Source organism: Rhynchophorus ferrugineus, unplaced genomic scaffold, assembly GCF_030347505.1.
Source record: "Rhynchophorus ferrugineus isolate W39M unplaced genomic scaffold, kcgeb_rfMv2 rfM9, whole genome shotgun sequence".
In the NCBI taxonomy this organism is placed as follows: domain Eukaryota; kingdom Metazoa; phylum Arthropoda; class Insecta; order Coleoptera; family Curculionidae; genus Rhynchophorus; species Rhynchophorus ferrugineus.
In genome coordinates this window covers 39986605-40010240 of record NW_027472588.1, presented here as the reverse complement: position 1 = coordinate 40010240, position 23636 = coordinate 39986605, and the positions used below count along the sequence as shown (strand labels likewise).

The 23636-nt window shown below is 33.4% G+C and overlaps 1 protein-coding gene across 1 annotated transcript in view; it reads left to right on the top strand.

Moving 5' to 3' along the window:
• The first annotated feature begins 380 nt into the window (after positions 1 to 380).
• trbl (tribbles) overlaps positions 381 to 23636 on the top strand; it is a 105619-nt gene continuing 82363 nt past the window's right edge. The window contains exons 1-3 of the mRNA XM_076415023.1: positions 381 to 1031; positions 1488 to 1926; positions 18439 to 18728. Coding sequence (XP_076271138.1) covers positions 1570 to 1926; positions 18439 to 18728 — 647 coding nt within the window. The 5' untranslated portion in view covers positions 381 to 1031; positions 1488 to 1569. The remainder of the gene's footprint in view (positions 1032 to 1487; positions 1927 to 18438; positions 18729 to 23636) is intronic.

Here is a 23636-nt window from a genome sequence, read left to right as displayed (position 1 = left end):
TCTTAAGGTTAAACTTATATCATAATTAATTCATCAGTTTTTACGCAAGCTATCGAGACATCCTTGCTTGTATTTATTTTTTGCGATGAGGAATCTCTTAATTTAATTCGGTTCTAATATACATTCCTAGGATTTCATTTCTAACAAATGTAGAATAAAGCGAAATAACTGATAAGGAAAAAAGTAAAACGTACCTTTCCGGATCTACTTGATAATTCCAAGAATTCAGATCGCATCAAAATAAGTAATTTCTAATAGGAATAATAAATAAAAGGTAAAGTGATATCCATAAATTCGAATTCGAATAGAACCAATACAAGCGGGCGGGCACGAGTTCGAACGAAGAAAACCGAAGGTTTATCTGCTACGATGCCATCAGCGTCAAGTGTATTTCGTTTCGGATCTTGTCTTAGTTTTTTGGTGTTATTTCTTTGTCCTGTAGTTTGGTTGCTTTTTTTCAATTACTATTTGATGATCGATTAATACATTTGTTTTTATGAGTATTTGTTGAAACAGTTAATGTTTGATTTTTAAATAAAAATAAATAAATAAATATATGCAATTTTTTCATATATTTTCATAATAAGTAATGTATTAGTTGTATAGATAGAAAAACATTTAACATATTTTAGACTACATACCGATATTTATATGAAAAATTGTTTAAATTTCTTAACAGAGTAATTAATTCTTGGATCCTTCTGATCAGATCGACGACCTGGCAACGCCGTTAGCGTCCCAAGCTAGTTTGGCGAGACGACGGATCGTCCGTGATCAGACGAACCATGCCGATCGTGGAGTGTGTACGCCCGTTCGTTCTCTAGAAATCGTGTTATCCATGGCTGTGCTTTGTTATTCGTCGATTACGTATTGAAAACATATCGCGAGGAGGATTTGTATTGTGTCTCGCCCCGTAATTGTTTCAGTGCATGTATATTTAGTGCGATTCGGTTGGTGTTATCGTTGGAAGTCGCCGAACATTTTCGTTTCGGATTATATTCGTCTTTTTGCGGACGAAATATCGTTTCAAGGTAAGCCTGTGTGTGTGCAATGTCACTTGGTGGTTCTTTCCGACCTCTCCAATAAATTCTGTCGCAATTTTTCGAAGGTTTTTTGAACATTCGACTAATAGCCGTGTAATTAATCGCGAACGTTGGGCAATCTCAACGTTTCGTATGGACAGATACACCGAGGAAAATTATCGGAGAAAAAAAATTAAGACCATGCGAATCTCTTTGTTTTTGTTCGATAGCGGCGCCTCATTCTTTGTGTCACGACCGGCTAACTTCGATTCTTATTGTCCTTTTAACTCGGAAGATTGTTATTGTGCATATCTAGTAGCCATGTAAACAAAGGACGGCGCCGCCGCCTCCTTGATGTTTCGATTGTTTCTCGTTGGTAGTTTTCTAGTCAAAAACCTTCGAAAAATCGCCCGAACAATCTTTCCCGATTCCAATGTAATTTTCTCGACGTTTTTTCGCTTTCAGTGGGTCGGATTTCGCCCGTTATCACGTCCGAACTTGCCGCGGCGAAATCCTCGTTGTTTACCTGTCGCGACCGCACGTCAACATGCAAAACGTGCAGGACACTCCGGCGACCAGACTGCAGGAGGTCGAGAAACAGACCGGCAGCGATGTCCAAGCCCAGGACATGCCGGTGATGATGGATACCGTGATCAAACGCATCATCCACACTAGGTGTGATGTGCGGGGACCACGAATAACCACCACCGGCAGCAGCACCGCGAACAACAGCAACAGTGATAAACCCACCCAGCCGGGAACCGTGATTAGCGATCAAAACTGTGATAGTGACTGTTTGGAAAGTGCCCTGGTAGCCGATAAATATCAGTTGTTTGAACAGGCCGTCGGTAGTTCTTTGTATCGGTGTATCGACGTGAACACGAATCAGGAATTAGTTTGTAAGGTAAGTTATCAGGGAACTTTCATCATCGCTTGTTTACTTCTATTATTTTCGAGAACGCGCGGCAACCTCGCATGATGTAATAGACGAATGGTATGTGTGCAGAGCGCCGGGCGGCGTTGCCGCTTGTTGTCGCCTCAATGATTTATTGTTATTTAATTTAGATGATATACGAATATATTGTTTGTATCATTTAAAACGTGTTGATTAGTTTTGGCCAAGCGTCGTTCTTTTATATATTCCTGTAGCGACGTGTCCTAATGTAATTGTGACATTTCCTTACATATAATAGCATACACGATCAAATATTGGCGATACTATTGCAATAATGAGATCATAGTACGAGATGTCCTAATCTAAATAAAGTAAGTTCGCGTCACACCTGTTTTAATAGGTAAAGAACGATTGTCGTTACCCTTTTTATGCTCGAGATGAACGGAACGGAGTAACCCTAATTTCTTTGGGATAATGAATTTAGGTCATAACCTATATACGTCCTCTACTTTTTTCGTGTAAAAATGTATCGTATCTAAATATGATGAAATATAAATGAATATTTAGTGGGGTATGGATATTTTTGGACGGTATATTGTATTTTACGGTGTAGGGAACAATACCGTCAATCTATTTATATAGTTTATTTAGGATGGGATATTCCTTTGTTATTTTATTGTTAAGTTGTTATTTTTTGCAGTTGTCATCCAGCCTTGTATACTTCGAGTTCTATTTTACTATATAAGGCGTAAATTTGCAAATAGTGGTGTAATAGGAAGTACCCATTGTTGCATGTTTAAGCGTTTTAATTTGTCATGTTTCGTTGAAATATCCATTAGTTTCCAGCGTGAGTAATATTTGATGAGTTCGTAGTTCTTTCAGTTGAAACTCGTTGAAATATCGATTTTCATCAATTTTGAAGTAGGCGTGTGTCAGATTTGTTAATGTTAGATCATCGAATGATAAATTGTTTCGATCGATTTTTACCTATCCTGGATTTCGAATGATGTTCTCACGGCAATTTTTCAAATAGTTGTGTAACATATATTTCTCATTTTCTGTTATGCCTGATCAACTTAATATTTCTGGAAATATAATGCCTCATCGAAAAGTAACGAGACGTAATTCTTGTTCTTGTTTGGTGCGAACTAACAATAACAAGTACGTATGCACCACTCATCACATCAAATAATAGTTCCTTCTAATTCTTTAGATTTCTAGAGATTTTAGTTAATTTATTGCAATTTGCATTCCAACAAATAATTCAATGCCTCATCGAAAAGTAGCGAGACGTAACCTTTGTCCTTGTTTGGAGTGAAATAACAATAACGAGCATGTAGGCACCAGTCATTATTTCTAGTTAAATGATTAATAAAGGCGATCTAGATAGCACAACATTAGATATTTATATGCAAAATTTCAGATAGTGATGCAATTATTTACAACTAGTAAAACATGATTAATACAAGTGGATAGTGTTTTTCTTTAAATACGTTCTGACACTTTAATTTATTTCATGATGTTTTCAATGGCTTAGGATAAATGATTTTGTATTTACTAAGGAATATGGTGTTTCTCTGAAGACCACAATGGTTCTTTGTAGTTGTTTGGTCGACTAATATATAGTCTATAACTTTCAGCCAATGAGGGGAAACTGATTTAAAATTGAAGAATGATGATATAATATTGATGTTATTAATAGCATTCAGAGTCTTTAAGATTGGGACTTATATAACTCGTTGTGAAACAATGTACATTAATCGATAGTCCTCTGGTCATGGCTAATGTGTAACATCATAATAGATGTATGTTACTGACTCACCTAAAAGTTCTCTTTACAATAACTTAAATCTAAGATATATCTAGGAAGACCCATCAGTCATATAGGTGTCTCGGGTGGGATAATGTTTATGTATATTTATACTATTCTGAAAATTCATGACACTTTTTCATCTTTTGATATATCTGTAAAATCAGAAACATATAAGTATATCCAAAAATGACCATATTACATTCTTACCTTTACTATAATCTTCAAGTAAGTTCTGTTCCCATTTTATTTAACATAAAAATATACCCTTTGTTCCATAGCGATCTACAAAATTAGCGTTATAAAATCATAATATTTTTCTAATATTTCATACCTCATACACTTATTTGCGCATTATCTGCCGCTAATTTTCCCTATGAAATAATTATATTACCTCAACAAAACGGAAATATAAAATTAACCTAAAAATGACTTCTAACCACAATTCTCGTAAAGAAGGCGTATATAGAAAAGGATGCGTAGCTGTGAAATGTGTCGAGCTAGACTAGAACAAATGCGTATATGCAGTTCTGGCCGATCAAGACTTTCTGTGGAGTCCTTTTACTATCGTTTCACTACAGAGGATCAATTGGTTTGATTCTTTTGAGTCCCTGTCTTCTTCTGATGTTATCCCATGGTTGTAATACTAAGAATAAGCAGAGAATATACCTTTTTACCTTTATAGGCTTCTTTAATTACATCTTTTATTCTATGCACCGACGATTGACCAGTCGAATGCTTGTTAAAAAACCTAAATAGTATGTAGGTATTAGGTGTTTTCTTCTTACAATCTGTTTTATCCTTTCCATCAGCCTATTCAGGTATCGATAAAAAGCGTACCTTGACGCAAAACTGCTTGTTGTTGGTTCGCCAATATATTTTTCATTTTATCTCCATACGCGGCTAATTTCACAACGCTGTCGCTTCGTGACGTAGGTGGCGTTTAAATATTTCTATTGTTTCCTGCTCGTTACCAATTACGCCGCGTTATTTAGACAGGAAAATCCCGATAAGCAGCCACCCGGATTTGTTTGTCGTATCTCGTCGTTTCGATGGTATCCCACAAGTAACCTGCTAAAAATATGTTCGCGCCTGCACCTTCAAGCCTTTGCTCAGGTGCTATTTATTGATAACTTGACGTCAGGCCCGTTCTTACGATCTCTGATCCCGTCGAACAAAGACGAAGGTTCCTTTTAAACAAACGACTCTCTAGATATATCAAAATAATCCATCTGAGATAGTGTAGTTAGTATGATTCTGCCTGTTTTCTGTTTCAAAAAGCAATATTCATTCGTTGGAATAGTTACATTAGATATGCATAGACAATCTTAATTTACAAATTAATTTATTACTACTGTTCTGTTGTACTTGCCTTAATAGACGAGTACGGGACTAGACGAGTAAGGATTTCCGTAAATTTTTTAAAATTTTTCTTCGTACAAGCCTTGTCCTGACAATAATGAACACAACAAAAAATTAATTGTCCAATTTGGTGTAGTGGTTATAACCTGGCTGAAGTTAATATGTGGCAATTCATTTTTATCTATATAGATAGTCGTCTCTGATTATTTTAATTTAATAATATGAACTTTAAGATACTGTATACAGAATAAATTGGTTTATTATGAGAACAGTTCGATGTACAAATTTTTCTGACAGAATTAACCTAAAGTCATCTTTTTAATTTAATAAATTCTATCGGTTTAATTATTGTGGAAGAATACAGCTAATTGCTGGGTTATACAGAATTTTTCGCTTATGTTAAGAACTTTATTTTGTTAATCAGGAACTGATTTCTATACAGTCCTCTAATTTTTCATTACTTGTCTATAAATCAAACTCTAGTTCTCTATTTTTTGGTTAATGTGAGTTAAAACTTTTTTTTGTTTACCAGATTGATGTTCGACCATAATGTCTGAAAAATAGTTTATACTCAGTTAAAATAAATTAAACAAAACAATGTGATTTTACTAAACAACGTGGTACACTTCTGGTTAAAAATGAAATTATTATGGACTGTACTTGGCTGTACTAGCCTAAAACAGTGTCTAAAAATAGCTTTCAAGGTATTGGGGTGAATAAATCAGTAGTCGAGGATTTCCCGCCGTTTTCGATGTTTATTTGATCGTAGCGAATACCAGTCCACATATAGTGAATTTCTCACGAGTAAAACTTCTCGCTCTTTGCAAATATTCAACGTTAGAAGGGCCGGTAGTCATCCGAAGCATACCAGTTTCGCGCATTCATTAACCCTGACCTGACTGAAATGCGTATGAAGGTAACAAGTTCAAGTTCACAGTGCCTGGGGGAACGACGACGCGTAGACGAAAGCTCGAAAGAAAATTGAATTCCCTATTAAGAATACCGATGTAGTTGGTTGACAAAAGAGTTATTTCTGTTTCGTAATGTCTGTCAACTGGTTGTATACTGTATAACAACTGAATAAATTGAATTTATTTTTATAGAATATATTTCGCCTATTAGGGTCTCATCATATTTTTCTGATTTCAACGGTATATAACTTTTTTTGAAGAGGAAGCCTTCTTGAATGTAGATTATATCATAACCAAAGAGAGCATTTTAACATTAGTAAGGAAGAAGGCTTCCCAATCACAAAATTTGAAAACCATAATGAATTTTCATATACACGTTGATTTCATACACAAGATGACTGGGAATAATTTAAATTCGATTTTCTAACAATTTCCAACATACATAGCTATGTCTAACCGTTTTTTTTTCGCTAGAGAAATCACGTTATTTACGATGGATAGTTAAATGTACTTATTCAAATTAGATACCTCTTGTTTCTATATATTTCGCTGGCAATTTAGGGATGCCATCCCAAAAGAAAAGATGTGAAAAGATGGTAGTCGGATGGAACAAGGCCTGGATAGTATGGGGGTGTGATAAAACCTCCCATCCAAGTGATTTCAACACTTTTTTGACTGATTTCGTTGCCTGAGACGCCGAAATAATACAAAATTAATATAATTTATATTAATTATACTTTATATATTGCAATTCTAGACATTTGTTCGTACTTTTATTCGCCACAGGCGCTATTTATTTGTTTTGGACGTCGTATCACTATTTCTTTTTGATGAACTCATTTTCGGTGTAATTTCCTCGAATATTCTGATTTATATGATGAGTTAAAGCCGACGGATTTGTTAACGTTAACTCCAAACTAACAGGTACGGATAATATTATGCTCAATCTATACCGCATTTTTGACACACACTCACGTTCCTCAGTACAACGAACCTTTAATACGTGAAACGATTTCCAGAAGTTGTTTGTTCCTTAATCGGCCAATTAAAAAACTGGTAAAGAACCAGACCCGGTCCCATAAAGACCTACTCTTCGTAAAAATTACGTTCAAGTGTTACTTTTCTCCGCGCCAGACGTAAACATCGGGGAAACGTAAAACCACAATCAACGGTGCGTTTGTTTTGTATAATCACGGGCTACTTGACCTTTTCCCTGCGGGGTCGGGTGTCAGGAATCAAGAGCCGCATGGTTGCCGAGATATTCTTTAGGTGGTTTGTTTTGATTTCTGAGTTTCGGGTGTAATAAAACTTTAAATGCTTTTTTTTTCTGCTTTTAAGTTCGTAAGTTTGTTCTAGTTCACTATTGAGAGATCTATTGTTTTTTCTCAGCTATTATTGCAATCAGGATTGGGCAGTATTTTGATTACTTATATAATTATAATAGAAATACATACTTGGTATTTCACGTATTTGACGCTGAAGTATTTTGAAGTTAGTATTTTAAATATTTAATGCTTCTTATCAATTGGTGCGTTTTGCTCGATAGCTTTCGTAAGCTATTGAATATTTAATTAAGTGTATTAATATGAGAAGCTTTTTTAAACTGTTACCTTAATTAAATGGATCCATATTGGCCTCATGTTACTACACTAGTTACAAAATTCGGTTGGTGGCCGGAAAGCATCACAACAGATGAGTTGATGAGATTGTTCATTGGTCGTACTTAATTATATAAAATTCATTTCACGACTGCCTCAGTATATTTGCCGGTAGGTTAATGAATATCGGCCTCTCAAATGTAGTTAATTATCTTCGGTAGTAGTTTTGATGTTACAATACCTTCTTGTTTTAATCATACACTATTTTCACTATTTTTGATCAATTATAGTCAAGGAGCTAAATTAGTTCTTAACTCTTTTAAGATGTTACCCTTTAGATTTTTGCATTTCTGTCACTTTTGCTCTGGTTATTTTTACCAACGTTCGCCTTCGCGACATTTGTTGAATAGGATTTCTGAAATATGGTTTAAAGTCGTTTTTGATTCGAATTGGCTTCATTCGAAAGCTGTGTTAAATGATGAAGCTGGATCAGATGAATGTGACGGAAGGACATGAGTTGAATTTCTGATGAAAATGAAGGCGTATTATCTTTAATGATAGGGGATATAAAATCGAAGGATTTGAATGGAATAACATTCACTTTTAGCAACATTTACGTCATTTAGTCGTGAAAAGCTATGTGATTCATTTTAAACGAGTTTCAGGTTGATAGTCATCACGAGATCCAAACTTGTAACTTGTTTTATTGCCCTGTATATATTTATTATTATTTCGACCACAGGGTGGCGCGAACGAGGCAACTATATCTTTACGCCACATTGTATGTGGAGCAATCTTTTTGTTCTCCTTAATCGGTTAGGCTAATATCTTTTGCAACCTGCTATCTATCAGGTCTGTTTCGTAACCCGAAAAGGATTGGTCTCAGATCTCATTATATTGAGCATTCCACTTACGGGTTATTACTGTAATAAGTTCTCTCTCTCTCTCTCTCTCTCTCTCGCTCTCTCTCGAAAACAAATAACACATTTATTAGAGACATGCAGCGAGCGTTAGTACGGTACCGTTAAAATTGTGTTTTGTGTTACATTACAATGGATAAATGTTGATACTTGACGGCAATGGGTAATGTGCCATTTTACATCTGTAGTCGAGATGTTACTAAACCCTTTTTCAAAATAATAAAACTGGATACAGTTGGAAACATTACGACGAGTTTATCTTTCTTATACTGCTATATTAATTTTTTAAAAATTATTTGCATTTTACCTAAGGTATGCTAGTACAATCTTAATTTATAAAAATCCAAGTTATGTAGCCTTATCTCATATTTTAAGGCGATATCTTGAATAACTTCGTAAATCCATTTGATTTCGAGGCCATAATGTAGTTCTTCGTTGGTTGGTAAAGAACTTTGTTTTGTACGAACCAGTAATCGATGGATTACTGGTTCGTTTGATTTTATTGATGAACCAATCTTTTCGATTTTTGGTCAAGTTGGGAATATCTTCCAACTAACCAGTACAGTTCCTTGATTTTAAGTCTAATCTATCCTGCTTTTTGTCTAACGTGATGTTCAAATATAAGAACTTATTTTCAATTACCTCAAGATTTTTTTGTTATTTGTTTCTATTTTCGATAATATGTTGGTTAGAATGGTAGATTAACTCTGTTTACTTAATAGTCGATGAAGTACTTCGAATATTCTGCATTATGGGATATCGTTAACCTCCAAAAAATGAACATTTGGCACAGAAATTTGTGCGATATAGCTCTAAACAGTTGTGCAATCTTTATCTCTGCGAAATATGCTTCAGCTATGGCATCTGGTTCAATATTTCTTTGTTAATAAAATGGAGTGAAGTCGAAACCATGAATCTCCAATATGTTACCGTTTTCCTTCGATATGAGACATTATCCTATCGCAGTTGTTCGGTAGAAATGAAAGCTGGCGATTGTCTAGGTGAGTTCTAGGTGATTTTTCTGTTTTTTACAAGGAAACCATTACATTTTTGACAGTTCCATAAAATTTACTTTCATATATCATTCTCATATATGTTTTTTCAAAGGTGTTAATACGTATGACAACATATAGCACTCCGCACCCCGATAGCCTCGGTTTTACATTCACACTCTTACGCATACGCAGACACTCACGCGTGTTACCATTCATTCTTCCTTATCAGGCGCTCGCTATCAATATCCTAGTTCCACCAAACCGAAGCTAACCAACCCATCGCCGTTGTCGTCGAAATTTATATTGCGAATTACCGCCGCAACTGTTTAATAAATGATCCTTTTGTATTAAGCGTTTTACCTTGACAAATGTTGCCGTCTTACATCACAGCACCTATTGAGCAACGAAACTTTATAATATTTCTATGTCAGGGATATCGATTTAAAATAAATCCTCCGTTTTTATTACCGGTGTTGATCGAAAAGTGTCCGACTTGCGTTTTTTTTTGTCAATTACTGTTTTTATTTTGAGAGAAGCAGAGGGTAATCATTCAAAAGTCCACATCAAACATTGATCCTTCGAAGAGGATTTACATTTGTGTTTACTAAATCATAAATTCGACAGTTCTGTCTCTTTATTTTTGTCTCCGATATCATATTGATATTTGTTGAAAAAATGTTAGACCAAATTAATCCATGTCTTGTTAAATCTATTTTAATATCAATGGTGGAAGTGTTACCAGAGTGTAAATAAAACAAAAATGGTCCAATAAATAGCTGCATTGTTTTGCATCATATTTTATTTCTTTACATTTGGATATTTTTTTATTGTCCAAGCAAGATTCGAACCCGCGACTATCGCAACGATAGGTGGACCGTCTTGTCGCCTTTACCACTACGGCACCAAGCCGGCCATTTGGATATTTCTAATTTTCCTACAATTTCATGTTTATATTTACTCTATTTTAACCGATTTTGTTTTGGTTTTGCAATCTTTTTTGTTATATTTCATAGATTCTCGCTTTTCCTTTGATGATCTAATGTTGTTTCTAATCTTGTTTACTAAAATATGCGAATTATAATGCTTTATTTTAAAGAGTTACTGATTTTTTTTTGTAAAATGAGGGTTTGGGATTGGCAAATCCGTAGGTCTTTGAAAAAATATGCGCTATTTGGCTATCGACAATCGATTTAAACCTTGCCCATTCGATTCGACGTAAAATTCTTTATAGTCCCTGTAGTTTTCATTATCCTGAGATTATTTAAACAGAAATGAAAGCAAAAACATTGAAAATGGCAAAAAATCGCAAATTTTCACGACTATATGTATGGAAAAAGTATCAAAATTTTTTACATCTCGGATAAGGATAAATCTCTCAGAATATATGTATTTTGAGGTGAATAAAACGAAAATCCATGTTAAATTGCCCTAGAGCCGATAGTTTTCAAGCTATGTGACATAATCAGAAATTCATTAATTTTTTGAAAATACACTTTTCATTGTATAACTTAAAAACTAAAAATGCTATAAAAATTAGCATACGACCATTCGATTCAGCGTAAAATTCTTTATAATCCGTATAGTTTTCATTATCCTGAGATTATTTAAACAGAAATGAAAGCAAAAATATTGAAAATGGCAAAAAATCGCAAATTTTCACGACTATACGTATGGAAAAACTATCAAAATTTTTTACATCTCGGATAAGGATAAATCTCTCAGAATATATGTATTTTGAGGTGAATGAAACGAAAATCCATGTTAAATTGCCCTAGAACCGATAGTTTTCAAGCTATGTGACATAATCAGAAATTCATTAATTTTTTGAAAATACACTTTTCATTGTATAACTTAAAAACTAAAAATGCTATAAAAATTAGCATACGACCATTCGATTCGGCGTAAAATTCTTTATAATCCGTATAGTTTTCATTATCCTGAGATTATTTAAACAGAAATGAAAGCAAAAACATTGAAAATGGCAAAAAATCGCAAATTTTCACGACTATATGTATGGAAAAAGTATCAAAATTTTTTACATCTCGGATAAGGATAAATCTCTCAGAATATATGTATTTTGAGGTGAATAAAACGAAAATCCATGTTAAATTGCCCTAGAGCCGATAGTTTTCAAGCTATGTGACATAATCAGAAATTCATTAATTTTTTGAAAATACACTTTTCATTGTATAACTTAAAAACTAAAAATGCTATAAAAATTAGCATACGACCATTCGATTCAGCGTAAAATTCTTTATAATCCGTATAGTTTTCATTATCCTGAGATTATTTAAACAGAAATGAAAGCAAAAATATTGAAAATGGCAAAAAATCGCAAATTTTCACGACTATATGTATGGAAAAAGTATCAAAATTTTTTACATCTCGGATAAGGATAAATCTCTCAGAATATATGTATTTTGAGGTGAATGAAACGAAAATCCATGTTAAATTGCCCTAGAGCCGATAGTTTTCAAGCTATGTGACATAATCAGAAATTCATTAATTTTTTGAAAATACACTTTTCATTGTATAACTTAAAAACTAAAAATGCTATAAAAATTAGCATACGACCATTCGATTCGGCGTAAAATTCTTTATAATCCGTATAGTTTTCATTATCCTGAGATTATTTAAACAGAAATGAAAGCAAAAACATTGAAAATGGCAAAAAATCGCAAATTTTCACGACTATATGTATGGAAAAAGTATCAAAATTTTTTACATCTCGGATAAGGATAAATCTCTCAGAATATATGTATTTTGAGGTGAATAAAACGAAAATCCATGTTAAATTGCCCTAGAGCCGATAGTTTTCAAGCTATGTGACATAATCAGAAATTCATTAATTTTTTGAAAATACACTTTTCATTGTATAACTTAAAAACTAAAAATGCTATAAAAATTAGCATACGACCATTCGATTCAGCGTAAAATTCTTTATAATCCGTATAGTTTTCATTATCCTGAGATTATTTAAACAGAAATGAAAGCAAAAATATTGAAAATGGCAAAAAATCGCAAATTTTCACGACTATATGTATGGAAAAAGTATCAAAATTTTTTACATCTCGGATAAGGATAAATCTCTCAGAATATATGTATTTTGAGGTGAATGAAACGAAAATCCATGTTAAATTGCCCTAGAGCCGATAGTTTTCAAGCTATGTGACATAATCAGAAATTCATTAATTTTTTGAAAATACACTTTTCATTGTATAACTTAAAAACTAAAAATGCTATAAAAATTAGCATACGACCATTCGATTCAGCGTAAAATTCTTTATAATCCGTATAGTTTTCATTATCCTGAGATTATTTAAACAGAAATGAAAGCAAAAATATTGAAAATGGCAAAAAATCGCAAATTTTCACGACTATATGTATGGAAAAAGTATCAAAATTTTTTACATCTCGGATAAGGATAAATCTCTCAGAATATATGTATTTTGAGGTGAATGAAACGAAAATCCATGTTAAATTGCCCTAGAACCGATAGTTTTCAAGCTATGTGACATAATCAGCAATTCATTAATTTTTTGAAAATACACTTTTCATTGTATAACTTAAAAACTAAAAATGCTATAAAAATTAGCATACGACCATTCGATTCGGCGTAAAATTCTTTATAATCCCTGTAGTTTTCATTATCCTGAGATTATTTAAACAGAAATGAAAGCAAAAACATTGAAAATGGCAAAAAATCGCAAATTTTCACGACTATATGTATGGAAAAAGTATCAAAATTTTTTACATCTCGGATAAGGATAAATCTCTCAGAATATATGTGTTTTGAGGTGAATGAAACGAAAATCCATGTTAAATTGCCCTAGAACCGATAGTTTTCAAGCTATGTGACATAATCAGAAATTCATTAATTTTTTGAAAATACACTTTTCATTGTATAACTTAAAAACTAAAAATGCTATAAAAATTAGCATACGACCATTCGATTCAGCGTAAAATTCTTTATAATCCTTGTAGTTTTCATTATCCTGAGGTTATTTAAACTGAAATGAAAGCAAAAACATTGAAAATGGCAAAAAATCGCAAATTTTCACGACTATATGTATGGAAAAACTATCAAAATTTTTTACATCTCGGATAAGGATAAATCTCTCAGAATATATGTATTTTGAGGTGAATGAAACGAAAATCCATGTTAAATTGCCCTAGAGCCGATAGTTTTCAAGCTATGTGACATAATCAGAAATTCATTAATTTTTTGAAAATACACTTTTCATTGTATAACTTAAAAACTAAAAATGCTATAAAAATTAGCATACGACCATTCGATTCGGCGTAAAATTCTTTATAATCCGTATAGTTTTCATTATCCTGAGATTATTTAAACAGAAATGAAAGCAAAAACATTGAAAATGGCAAAAAATCGCAAATTTTCACGACTATATGTATGGAAAAACTATCAAAATTTTTTACATCTCGGATAAGGATAAATCTCTCAGAATATATGTATTTTGAGGTGAATGAAACGAAAATCCATGTTAAATTGCCCTAGAACCGATAGTTTTCAAGCTATGTGACATAATCAGAAATTCATTAATTTTTTGAAAATACACTTTTCATTGTATAACTTAAAAACTAAAAGTGCTATAAAAATTAGCATACGACCATTCGATTCAGCGTAAAATTCTTTATAATCCCTGTAGTTTTCATTATCCTGAGATTATTTAAACAGAAATGAAAGCAAAAACATTGAAAATGGCAAAAAATCGCAAATTTTCATGACTATATGTATGGAAAAACTATCAAAATTTTTTACATCTCGGATAAGGATAAATCTCTCAGAATATATGTATTTTGAGGTGAATGAAACGAAAATCCATGTTAAATTGCCCTAGAACCGATAGTTTTCAAGCTATGTGACGTAATCAGAAATTCATTAATTTTTTGAAAATACACTTTTCATTGTATAACTTAAAAACTAAAAGTGCTATAAAAATTAGCATACGACCATTCGATTCAGCGTAAAATTCTTTATAATCCGTGTAGTTTTCATTATCCTGAGATTATTTAAATAGAAATGAAAGCAAAAATATTGAAAATGGCAAAAAATCGCAAATTTTCACGACTATATGTATGGAAAAAGTATCAAAATTTTTTACAACTCGGATAAGGATAAATCTCTCAGAATATATGTATTTTGAGGTGAATGAAACGAAAATCCATGTTAAATTGCCCTAGAACCGATAGTTTTCAAGCTATGTGACATAATCAGAAATTCATTAATTTTTTGAAAATACACTTTTCATTGTATAACTTAAAAACTAAAAATGCTATAAAAATTAGCATACGACCGTTCGATTCGGCCTAAAACTCTTTTAATCCCTGTAGGCCCAAAACATATTTGAGCGACCATCGGACCATGGTCTTTGGTCGATAGTACACAAAATCGTGCCCCGTCCACCTTTTGCAACATATTTAATAAACTGATTACTAACCTTGGACGGTCGTTTGGTTGCCGTCGCTGCCAACAAAATCGGTTCGTAACACTTACGAATGGCAATTAGTTCTGTATTTAAATTTGAGCAATGCCCGTCCGTCCATGATCGGTTCGATTTGGTTTTTTTTTCTCATTCTGCTTGGTATTTAGAAGATGCCGCGATGAACAAATGTCAGAGTAATTTATCATGCCGCGACGGTAGTATTGGTTGGATTCGCTAGCTTAACTAGGTCGGTGTCATACCCGAGATCCACGAAGTAAAAACTATCGCTGTACTAGTTTAATTGCCCTTCGTAACCACCAGAGGGCGGAAATGTTTATAGCGGTGAATTTAAAAGAGGATTTTAATTTTTTTATTTTAAGGTTGTAGTCTAGTCTAGGTGTTTGGGAAAATCCATTTTTCTCTGTACTTCCAAAGATTTTCGGAATTTGAATTATTTTCGGAGATATAGCTGTTTCACGTCTTTGTAAACGTTTTGTTTTCCTCAAAACTACTTTTTCCGACACGATTGACGTACCTCAAGTTCTATTGAATCTATTTTACAAGGCAAAACTATAACCAAATTTGGATTCGTACTGTTTTTAATAAATTCGAAAATGTTTCTGTTTTCTTAGACCGGCCGTAATTTGCTGCATGAGCAATACTACTCGACATTTGAATGTTTTATTCGTTCAAAGAACACTATTCAATGTGTTAATTATTATGTTTAATAAATATGAAACAAATCGTCAGAAATATATGGGAATATACGGACATTTTTATTTTTAAAGATATTAAATTAATATATGTAAATCTTATCACTTTTAGGTGACACAGCACACAATACATGTAATGAAGTTCTAGTGACTTTTCTCATCCACCAAAACAAACAATTCCGTTGAACTTTAGTCGTATTTTCATAGAAAAAGTTTCGTAAGTTAAGGCAAAGAATGGTACACAGATTTATTATACACATATCATGTGTTTCAATTCAATTATTGAGATCGACTTTAATGAAAATTGTACTATTTAAATTACACATATTTATCAATAATCCAGTATCAATTTCCAGGCAAAGAAACTTTGCGCTTATAAGAGCTCATAAATGATTCCCTGAGTTACTCACTGTTTATTTTTAAATATCATTTCTGAGCTAGAGCAAGAATTATTGGTAAATAATGCATTTTCTATTTCTATAGTTTTGTTTCGTTTTTTAATATACAATCCTTCCTACATGAATAGTCTATTTAATGTTTTTTTGTACACACGTCATCAAGATGTTTAATGTATTGCCTGCCGCAATTTCTAAATTTGTTTTAGAATCAGACAATATATTCCTTCTCGTTTTATTCTAGTTAAAAAGAGACACACTACTGTCTTAGTAGTTCGAGACGTATGCAATAGTGATAAGAGGTTATAACTCTAACCTATAAACTATTGTGGCTGTATAATTAACTGTAGTTTTTAGATATACTCTAATGTTAAAATAAATTATATCTGATAACATTTTTGTTCAATTATTTTATTTAGATTAGAATTTTGTTGTCAATGAAATCCAAACTGAACTGAACGTTCTGATGTCACAAATTTAAATGACGTATGTACAAAATAACTTTGATCAGACTATATATCTTTATTTTCTGCGCTCAAGATCATTTCTGAAAACGGTCGAAAAGCATGACGTTTCGGACACGTGGTTTCGACCAAAAAACAAATCGAATTCAACGTGAAAAAATGTCGTTTCTCGCGAATAATAATCGATGGTGTAAGATAGGCGGTTCGAGCCGGTAGTAACAGGTTTTATACCAGACGTACAAAAACTAGCGCGCAAAAAATCCCATTCAGCCTAACCAGCATCCTAATACGGGTTAACAATGAGTTTGGCCGTCGTATCTGCTCGATGTATACCTGTTCGATCGGTACAAATATCGGTGGTGCGTTGTACGTCGTCTATTTACGAACGATTAACGATATTTTGGTGATTGTTGACGTTACGTAATCGACGCCCTCTCGATCTATCTTAAACAAATAGCTATAAAATTATTTTTAAACGGTATCGTTTACCGCCTTCGCCCTTGAACACGATCGATGAAGGTTGTAACGCCATGATTTTGCGTAACGTCTGGTCGACGTTGAAGGTGTGACTGATACCGGGACCGATCAAAACGTGATTTGCCGTGTAATGAAAAAGTCCGCGTTATTTTAGGTGTTTGCGTGTGTCCTGGTCATGTTTTTACATTAAAATGGTATTTTTGAGAGAAATTAGTGCGATGTGTGTTAATCAAAGTGTTTTCCAACATTTTCTACAACTTTTGCTCCACGGGACTCTCCCTTCTTGCCCAACAAGCAATGAAACTGCGATATTCAAAATAATATTTTCTGTTACTTCGTTGTTAACCATTTTCCTTCTTTTTCCCTGGATGGAATATTCCCCATCGTATGTAAGCTTGTGAAAACAGGTGACATCAACCTCTAAACTGTTTGGAAGCTCTTCGAGTCGTTTGAGCTGTATTTTTATCGAATAAGTCTTCCAGTTCTTCGTCGTCGAAAGTCTTTGGTCCTCCTTTTGGCCATTCTTTGTTATTGACCTCAATATCACCACTACTACATCGTTGAAACCCAAAGGCGACAATTGATATATGATTTAAAGCCAAAACAAAATTAAGAACATGGCTTTGAAGGCATTTCTCGACGATGTTCGGTGTAAAACGCAAGAAGAATATGGATAATTGTTGGGAGTAACACAAGAAACCATTTCCAATCGCTCGAAGAACATGGAAATGATCCAAAACCTTGGATATTTTGTGTCTTATGAGTTGAAGCTAAGAGACATTGAAATGCGTTTGGTTATGTGTTTTAGGTTTTTTTTGCATCGTATAGGTACTGGTTATGAATAGTGGATACATTACGATAATCCAAGGCGAAAAAAGTCATGGGGACTAATGTTCTGGATTTTTGATGGAAGAATGCCATTCTTCAGCATGCCAAGGCTCGATCACATATAAAATGGGAATTGCTATCACACCTGCCGTACTCTCCAGACCTTGCTCCTTCTGATTACTACTTATTCCAACATATGAGTCGTGACCTATCTGAGCAGCGCTACACTTTTTATGAAGATTCGAAAAAATTTGTCGATTCGTCGATAGTTTCAATAGATATATGGATACAGACATTGTAAAAGTCTTGTCTGAAAGATGTGATAGACAATACTTTGTAATACAAGTAATTTGCATTTTTAATGTTTAAACATAATACATTGTATTTAGCAATGTACTTCATTGAAATATAATTTAGAAATCGTGGTTTACTTTTTCACGCTTCTCGATTCTTTTGTGATTTGGAATTTCTAAATCTGCATTCTTCTTGTCAGTGACAAGGAAGCTATGGAAATATTTGGAGAAGCATGGGATTGTAACTAAATTAAACCCTCTTTTGATGATGATGATGATTTAACGTGTTTTTCTTCTTCTTTTTTCAGATTGTTTTGAGGGATAATTATTCGTTAATGTCCGCTCATTATCGACTCGACTCGCATCCACGCGTCCAATCGTTGCATGAGGTAGTGGTGGGTAATCGGTATCTGTACTTGGTGTTCCCCAAGGCCCACGGTGACCTCCATTCGTACGTTAGGCATAGGAAACGGCTACGCGAGAGCGAAGCCAAGAAGCTGTTCAGACAGATAGCCGAGACCGTGCAGCTGTGCCATCAGAACGGCATCGTACTTAGGGACCTGAAGCTGAGGAAGTTTGTCTTCGCGGATAGCGAACAGTAAGTATTCCTTTTGGCACGTTATTTGATCGATTTAGGCCCTGTATGAGAATCGTTATTTTTCCACTTGACGTCGTTGAACATATTCATACAGTACTGTATACAGACAACAGGAATATGGACAAGTTGTAGTATATAATTGGCTAGTTTCTGTTTGAAAAACAATTCAAAAAAATGATGGAATTTGATTTAAGAACTTAACTCAAAACAAAATCAAACTTGCCCCAATAGATGCTTGTAGTGTTGCTTAAATTTAGTAACAAATCTTTTTTATTCACTAAATAACTTGACATAAATAAAAGCTTAAAAGAAAGTGAAATAAACCAAACAAAGTTGAAGGCAGATATGGTATTTTTTATTATCGAAATAACAGCATCGATATATTCACATATTACTGATGTGTTTCCTGTTTTTCAGACCACCAATGTACCTTTATATTTTTCATTTAGTAGCATCTATAAGGTGGGGCAAAAGTCCCGCTACCATCTTGGTTGCGTTTAGCTGTGACGTTTAGCTCAGTTTCGCTTTAACCATTGTGTTATGTAAACGCCCAAATTTTATTTTGGATTAATATACGCCGCAAGAACGAGCAGAAATAGTGACAATATTTATTGAAAATAATCGTTCGATTTTTCGTCTAAATTGTTAATGAGCGATGGAGCCATTTTCTTTCAAAAACAACTGCATGGTATGGTATTCGTGCTGGAAACATCATTGCTCTCTATTTTTTTGAAGATGACTAAGATGTTGCAGTTACTGTTACTGTTGAACGGTACCAAGACATAATTCGAAATTTTCTTGTGCCTGAAACGGAAGAGCGAGGACTAGAGAACATGTGGTTTCAGCAAGATAGGTCCACAACACACATAGCTCGTTCAACAATTCAATTATTGAATGACGTTTTTCCACGAAGTTTTTCGCGAAGTGGCGATTTCGCATGGCCAGTCAGATCTCCGGATTTAACAGCACCAGACTTTTTCTTATGGGGTTTTTTAAAACCAAAAGCTTATGTGAATAAGCCCCAAACGATCTTAAAGAAAATATTCGTCACGAAATTGAAGAAATTCTGCCTCAGATGTTGCAGGATGTCATGGAAAATGTCTTAAAAAGAGCCGAAAGTTGCATAGCAAATCGCAACCACCATTTAGCCGATATAATTTTTCAATCATAACAAAAAAAAAATGTAAAGACCAAATAAACCTTTTTTGAAAACCAAACTTACATATCTTTTCTTTGAGCAAAGCTGTAGGCAATCAATATGGTAGCGGGACTTTTGCCCCACGTTGTATATACTTTACATAGTCCAAACATGTACAACATTGTCTGAATTAGTGTGAGCACTTATTCCTTACAATTTTTTATCGAGCGTACATGTTTACACATCGTATTTTTTAATAACCATTGTGACCAATGACACTATTATTTATTTTTTTTTATTACTCTTCGTGAGTCCACAATCTGCCCTATTGGCAATAAGTATTTCTTATGTCTATATTATATATACATGGCATGTAGAAAATCACTTCATTAAGCAATCTTCTGTATAAAATATTATCTTAACTAATTAGTCTTATTCTAATGCTTATTCTAAACTCTACATATGTCCAGTAATCAGATCAGGTGGTGTTTTAGTCTACGCACTTTTCACTATCACGTCGCATATTTAGCTGATTAGCGAGTACATTGGGATGCACTGACACTCTTTCGAAGTACTTCAGACAAACACGTTGGATTACACTCGTTATAGGTTCTAGAGGAATATCGCGTTGTATCACTTTATTTGAAATATAGTACGGAGCATCAACAATGGCACGCAACACCTTATTTTGGAACCGTTGAATGATGGATATATTAGATTTGCTAGCGGTACCCCATAGTTGAATTCCATATGTCCAAATGGGCTTGAGTATAGACTCATACAGCAATACCTTATTATCTAATGATAACTTGGATTTGCGCCCGATGAGCCAATACATTTGATATATTTTTAGTCCAAGTTGTTTCCGTTTAGAGAGTATGTGCTTCTTCCAGGTTACCAAGATACCAAGATATTTTACATGCTCTGCTTGGGGGAGTTGACGATGATTGATATTCACTGGTGGACATGTTCTTCTACGCAGGGTAAACGTTATATGTGTGGATTTTGTTTCATTGGGTTTAATGCGCCATGTCTTCAACCATAATTGTATTTGCTCCAGGTTTGTAGGTTTATAGATGCTGTGACTGGATCTTCATGGGATGCTAAGATGCTAAAATTCTATGACATTATATGATCTTTGAAAATTACCCTGTTACCAATAAAAATATAGTTTTGTAGATTATCGTTAATAATTAAATAACTATACTTCCAAAGTCCTGATATTTATGGAAACATTGTAGACGGTCATAGCTAATATTATGATATAATATTATGTTTAATGTATCTGGCTTGTATGAAGGCATCCTGATGCATGATTGTGTATGGATAACAAATAAAAGGAAATCATACAAAGGGTTTAAACTAGGATATCCCAAATTAAGTGTCGGTAGACCTTTATGCATGTAAAGATTTGTGTGAGAATTTACATTATTAAACGAAAATCTTTAAAGATAAAGAACTTCACCAAGTAAAAAAGGAGTTTTTTTAAATTTTACATGACATGTAACAAATAATAGTGTTTTACTATTTTCATCACTGCTTATTGGTTTTCTAAGATTAGACGGCCAAAAAAAAGTCGTCTGACAATCGGGTACGTTCTTTTCAGCTCTCCGGCTCGTCGTACCGTCAACGGGACCGCCCGACGTGTGCGCTTTATATTCACCAAGCGGGTCTACGAAAAAAAAACCAAACTGGCTTCGTACTAGTCATACCAGTACGCGAACTAAACTCTAGTACTACGAGGTATATTTCGCTGGCTTGTGTAGTAAATTAATTACTTTCTGACCGTTTTATTTATGCTCGGGTCGATAAATAACTTCGCAACATTAATTGGTGAGGTTGGAAAGTAGGTATCCCGGTACCCGGGAAGAAATATTGCGGTTTTCTTTCGATAGGTTTCGATTTTTATCGATTTACAACGGGCTGCTTCCATCGATGTGTCTTTACACATTGTTTTTCATGATTTATCTCGTTATTAACACTTGAAAGTTATCTATTTTTCTATTTCTGAAGTTAATATGGTCAGTTAGTCCTTGAACAACACTTTTTATATCAAAAATTTGTCCGTATATAGTAATTAGATTGTCGTTGACAGAATGAGATTTGATTCGTTCGTATTTTCAATCATTCGCCGTTTTGTAATTTAAACCAATAAAAAGGAAATAAAAGACGAATTAAAAGATCTCTGACGTCAAGAAGTAGATCCAGTCAAGGTATGATTGCCAACCTTTATTAATAATATCTTTATTTTATTATTTTATATAAATATTCTTTGTATTTTATCTTTTTATTAAGAAAAAAGGTTAGTTCTTTGGTTAGGAATCGAACATTTTTGTAATAAATAATTTTTCACTTTTTGTCGACGAAATATTAAGAAAATGGTATCATTTTAGCATATCTTTGGTAACGTATCTTTTGAAAAATAATTAATGACCGAATTACAAGACAAATTAAATATAAATTGATGATTTATATAGTCTATTCAAAGTTTTTTTGGACATACGTCATCAAGGTGTTTAATGTATTGCCTGCCGCAATTTGTAAATTCGTTTAGAATCGGACAATATTTTCGTTCTCATCTTATTCTAGTTAAAAAGAGGCACAATGCTGTCTGATCAATTCAAACACGTAAACGGACACAAATACGAGGTTATAACTCAGACCTATAAACTATTGTCGCTGTATAATGATATTTGAAAACATTTTTGTAGAATTATTTTATTTAGATTAGAATTTTGTTGTATGTCGAAGCCAATCTGAACTAAAACTCACAGTTGATGCGGCAACATTGTAACGTTTTGACGTCGCAAATTTAGATGACGTATGTACAAAATAACTTTGAGTAGAAATAGAGAATAGATTCACAGAGATAAAGAAACAAATGAAAGAGGAATATGTCACTCATAAATTTAATTAAGATCTCAGTTCTGACTGGACTGGAAATATAAAATATTGTTAGTGTAGGTCGCAAATCTCATTAATATATTAAAAGCATATATTAAAAAAAGCCCATTTACCTTTTTTTTTTGTTATGTCGAATGTTTCTCAAAGGAAGTTGCTGATAATCTAATTGCAAGCAAATATATTTATTCTTGTTAATAATTGATTGATATAGGAAAATTTTGGAGATATTTTATTTATTTATTCTTTATTATTTAACCCCATTGTCCGGCAATTTACATTATTATGACGAATTTTACAAAAGGTCTTTTTCAAAAATACTACAAAATATATTTTTTTCAATTCTTATTAACTATTTCTAATAAATCTTACTAGCTCAAATATATTTTCGTGAATTAATACCACAATAGGATAACAATTACTGGTTATTATCCAGGTTATTATTACTCGGATAGCGTATGTGGCAGTACTGTGTAGTATGAATGGGATTTGTTTTAAAGAAATATAATCGCGTGTTCTAGACGATATCAGTATTCTTTCGCAAAATACATCAGACGTATATCGTAATAAAAATCATGCATCTCCGACTGAGACGCCATTTATTCAACAAAATTATCATGTTCCATTTTATAATGGTTCCGTTGCGACATTATGTTTACAAGAGAATCGCTCGTTATCTATTAAGTATAAATATGATAGAAATGTCCTAGGAATGTTGAAAGTTGTCAAAATTCTTTTTTTATTCTAAAGAGTGCACTTCCGAGGTGGTCCCATTGGAACCAAATTAGGATCTGATGGGGGAAGGGGGGGCATCGAGGGATGCCAAAGGCACGTACAATGTTTTCACATAGTTTTTATCTAATATGATC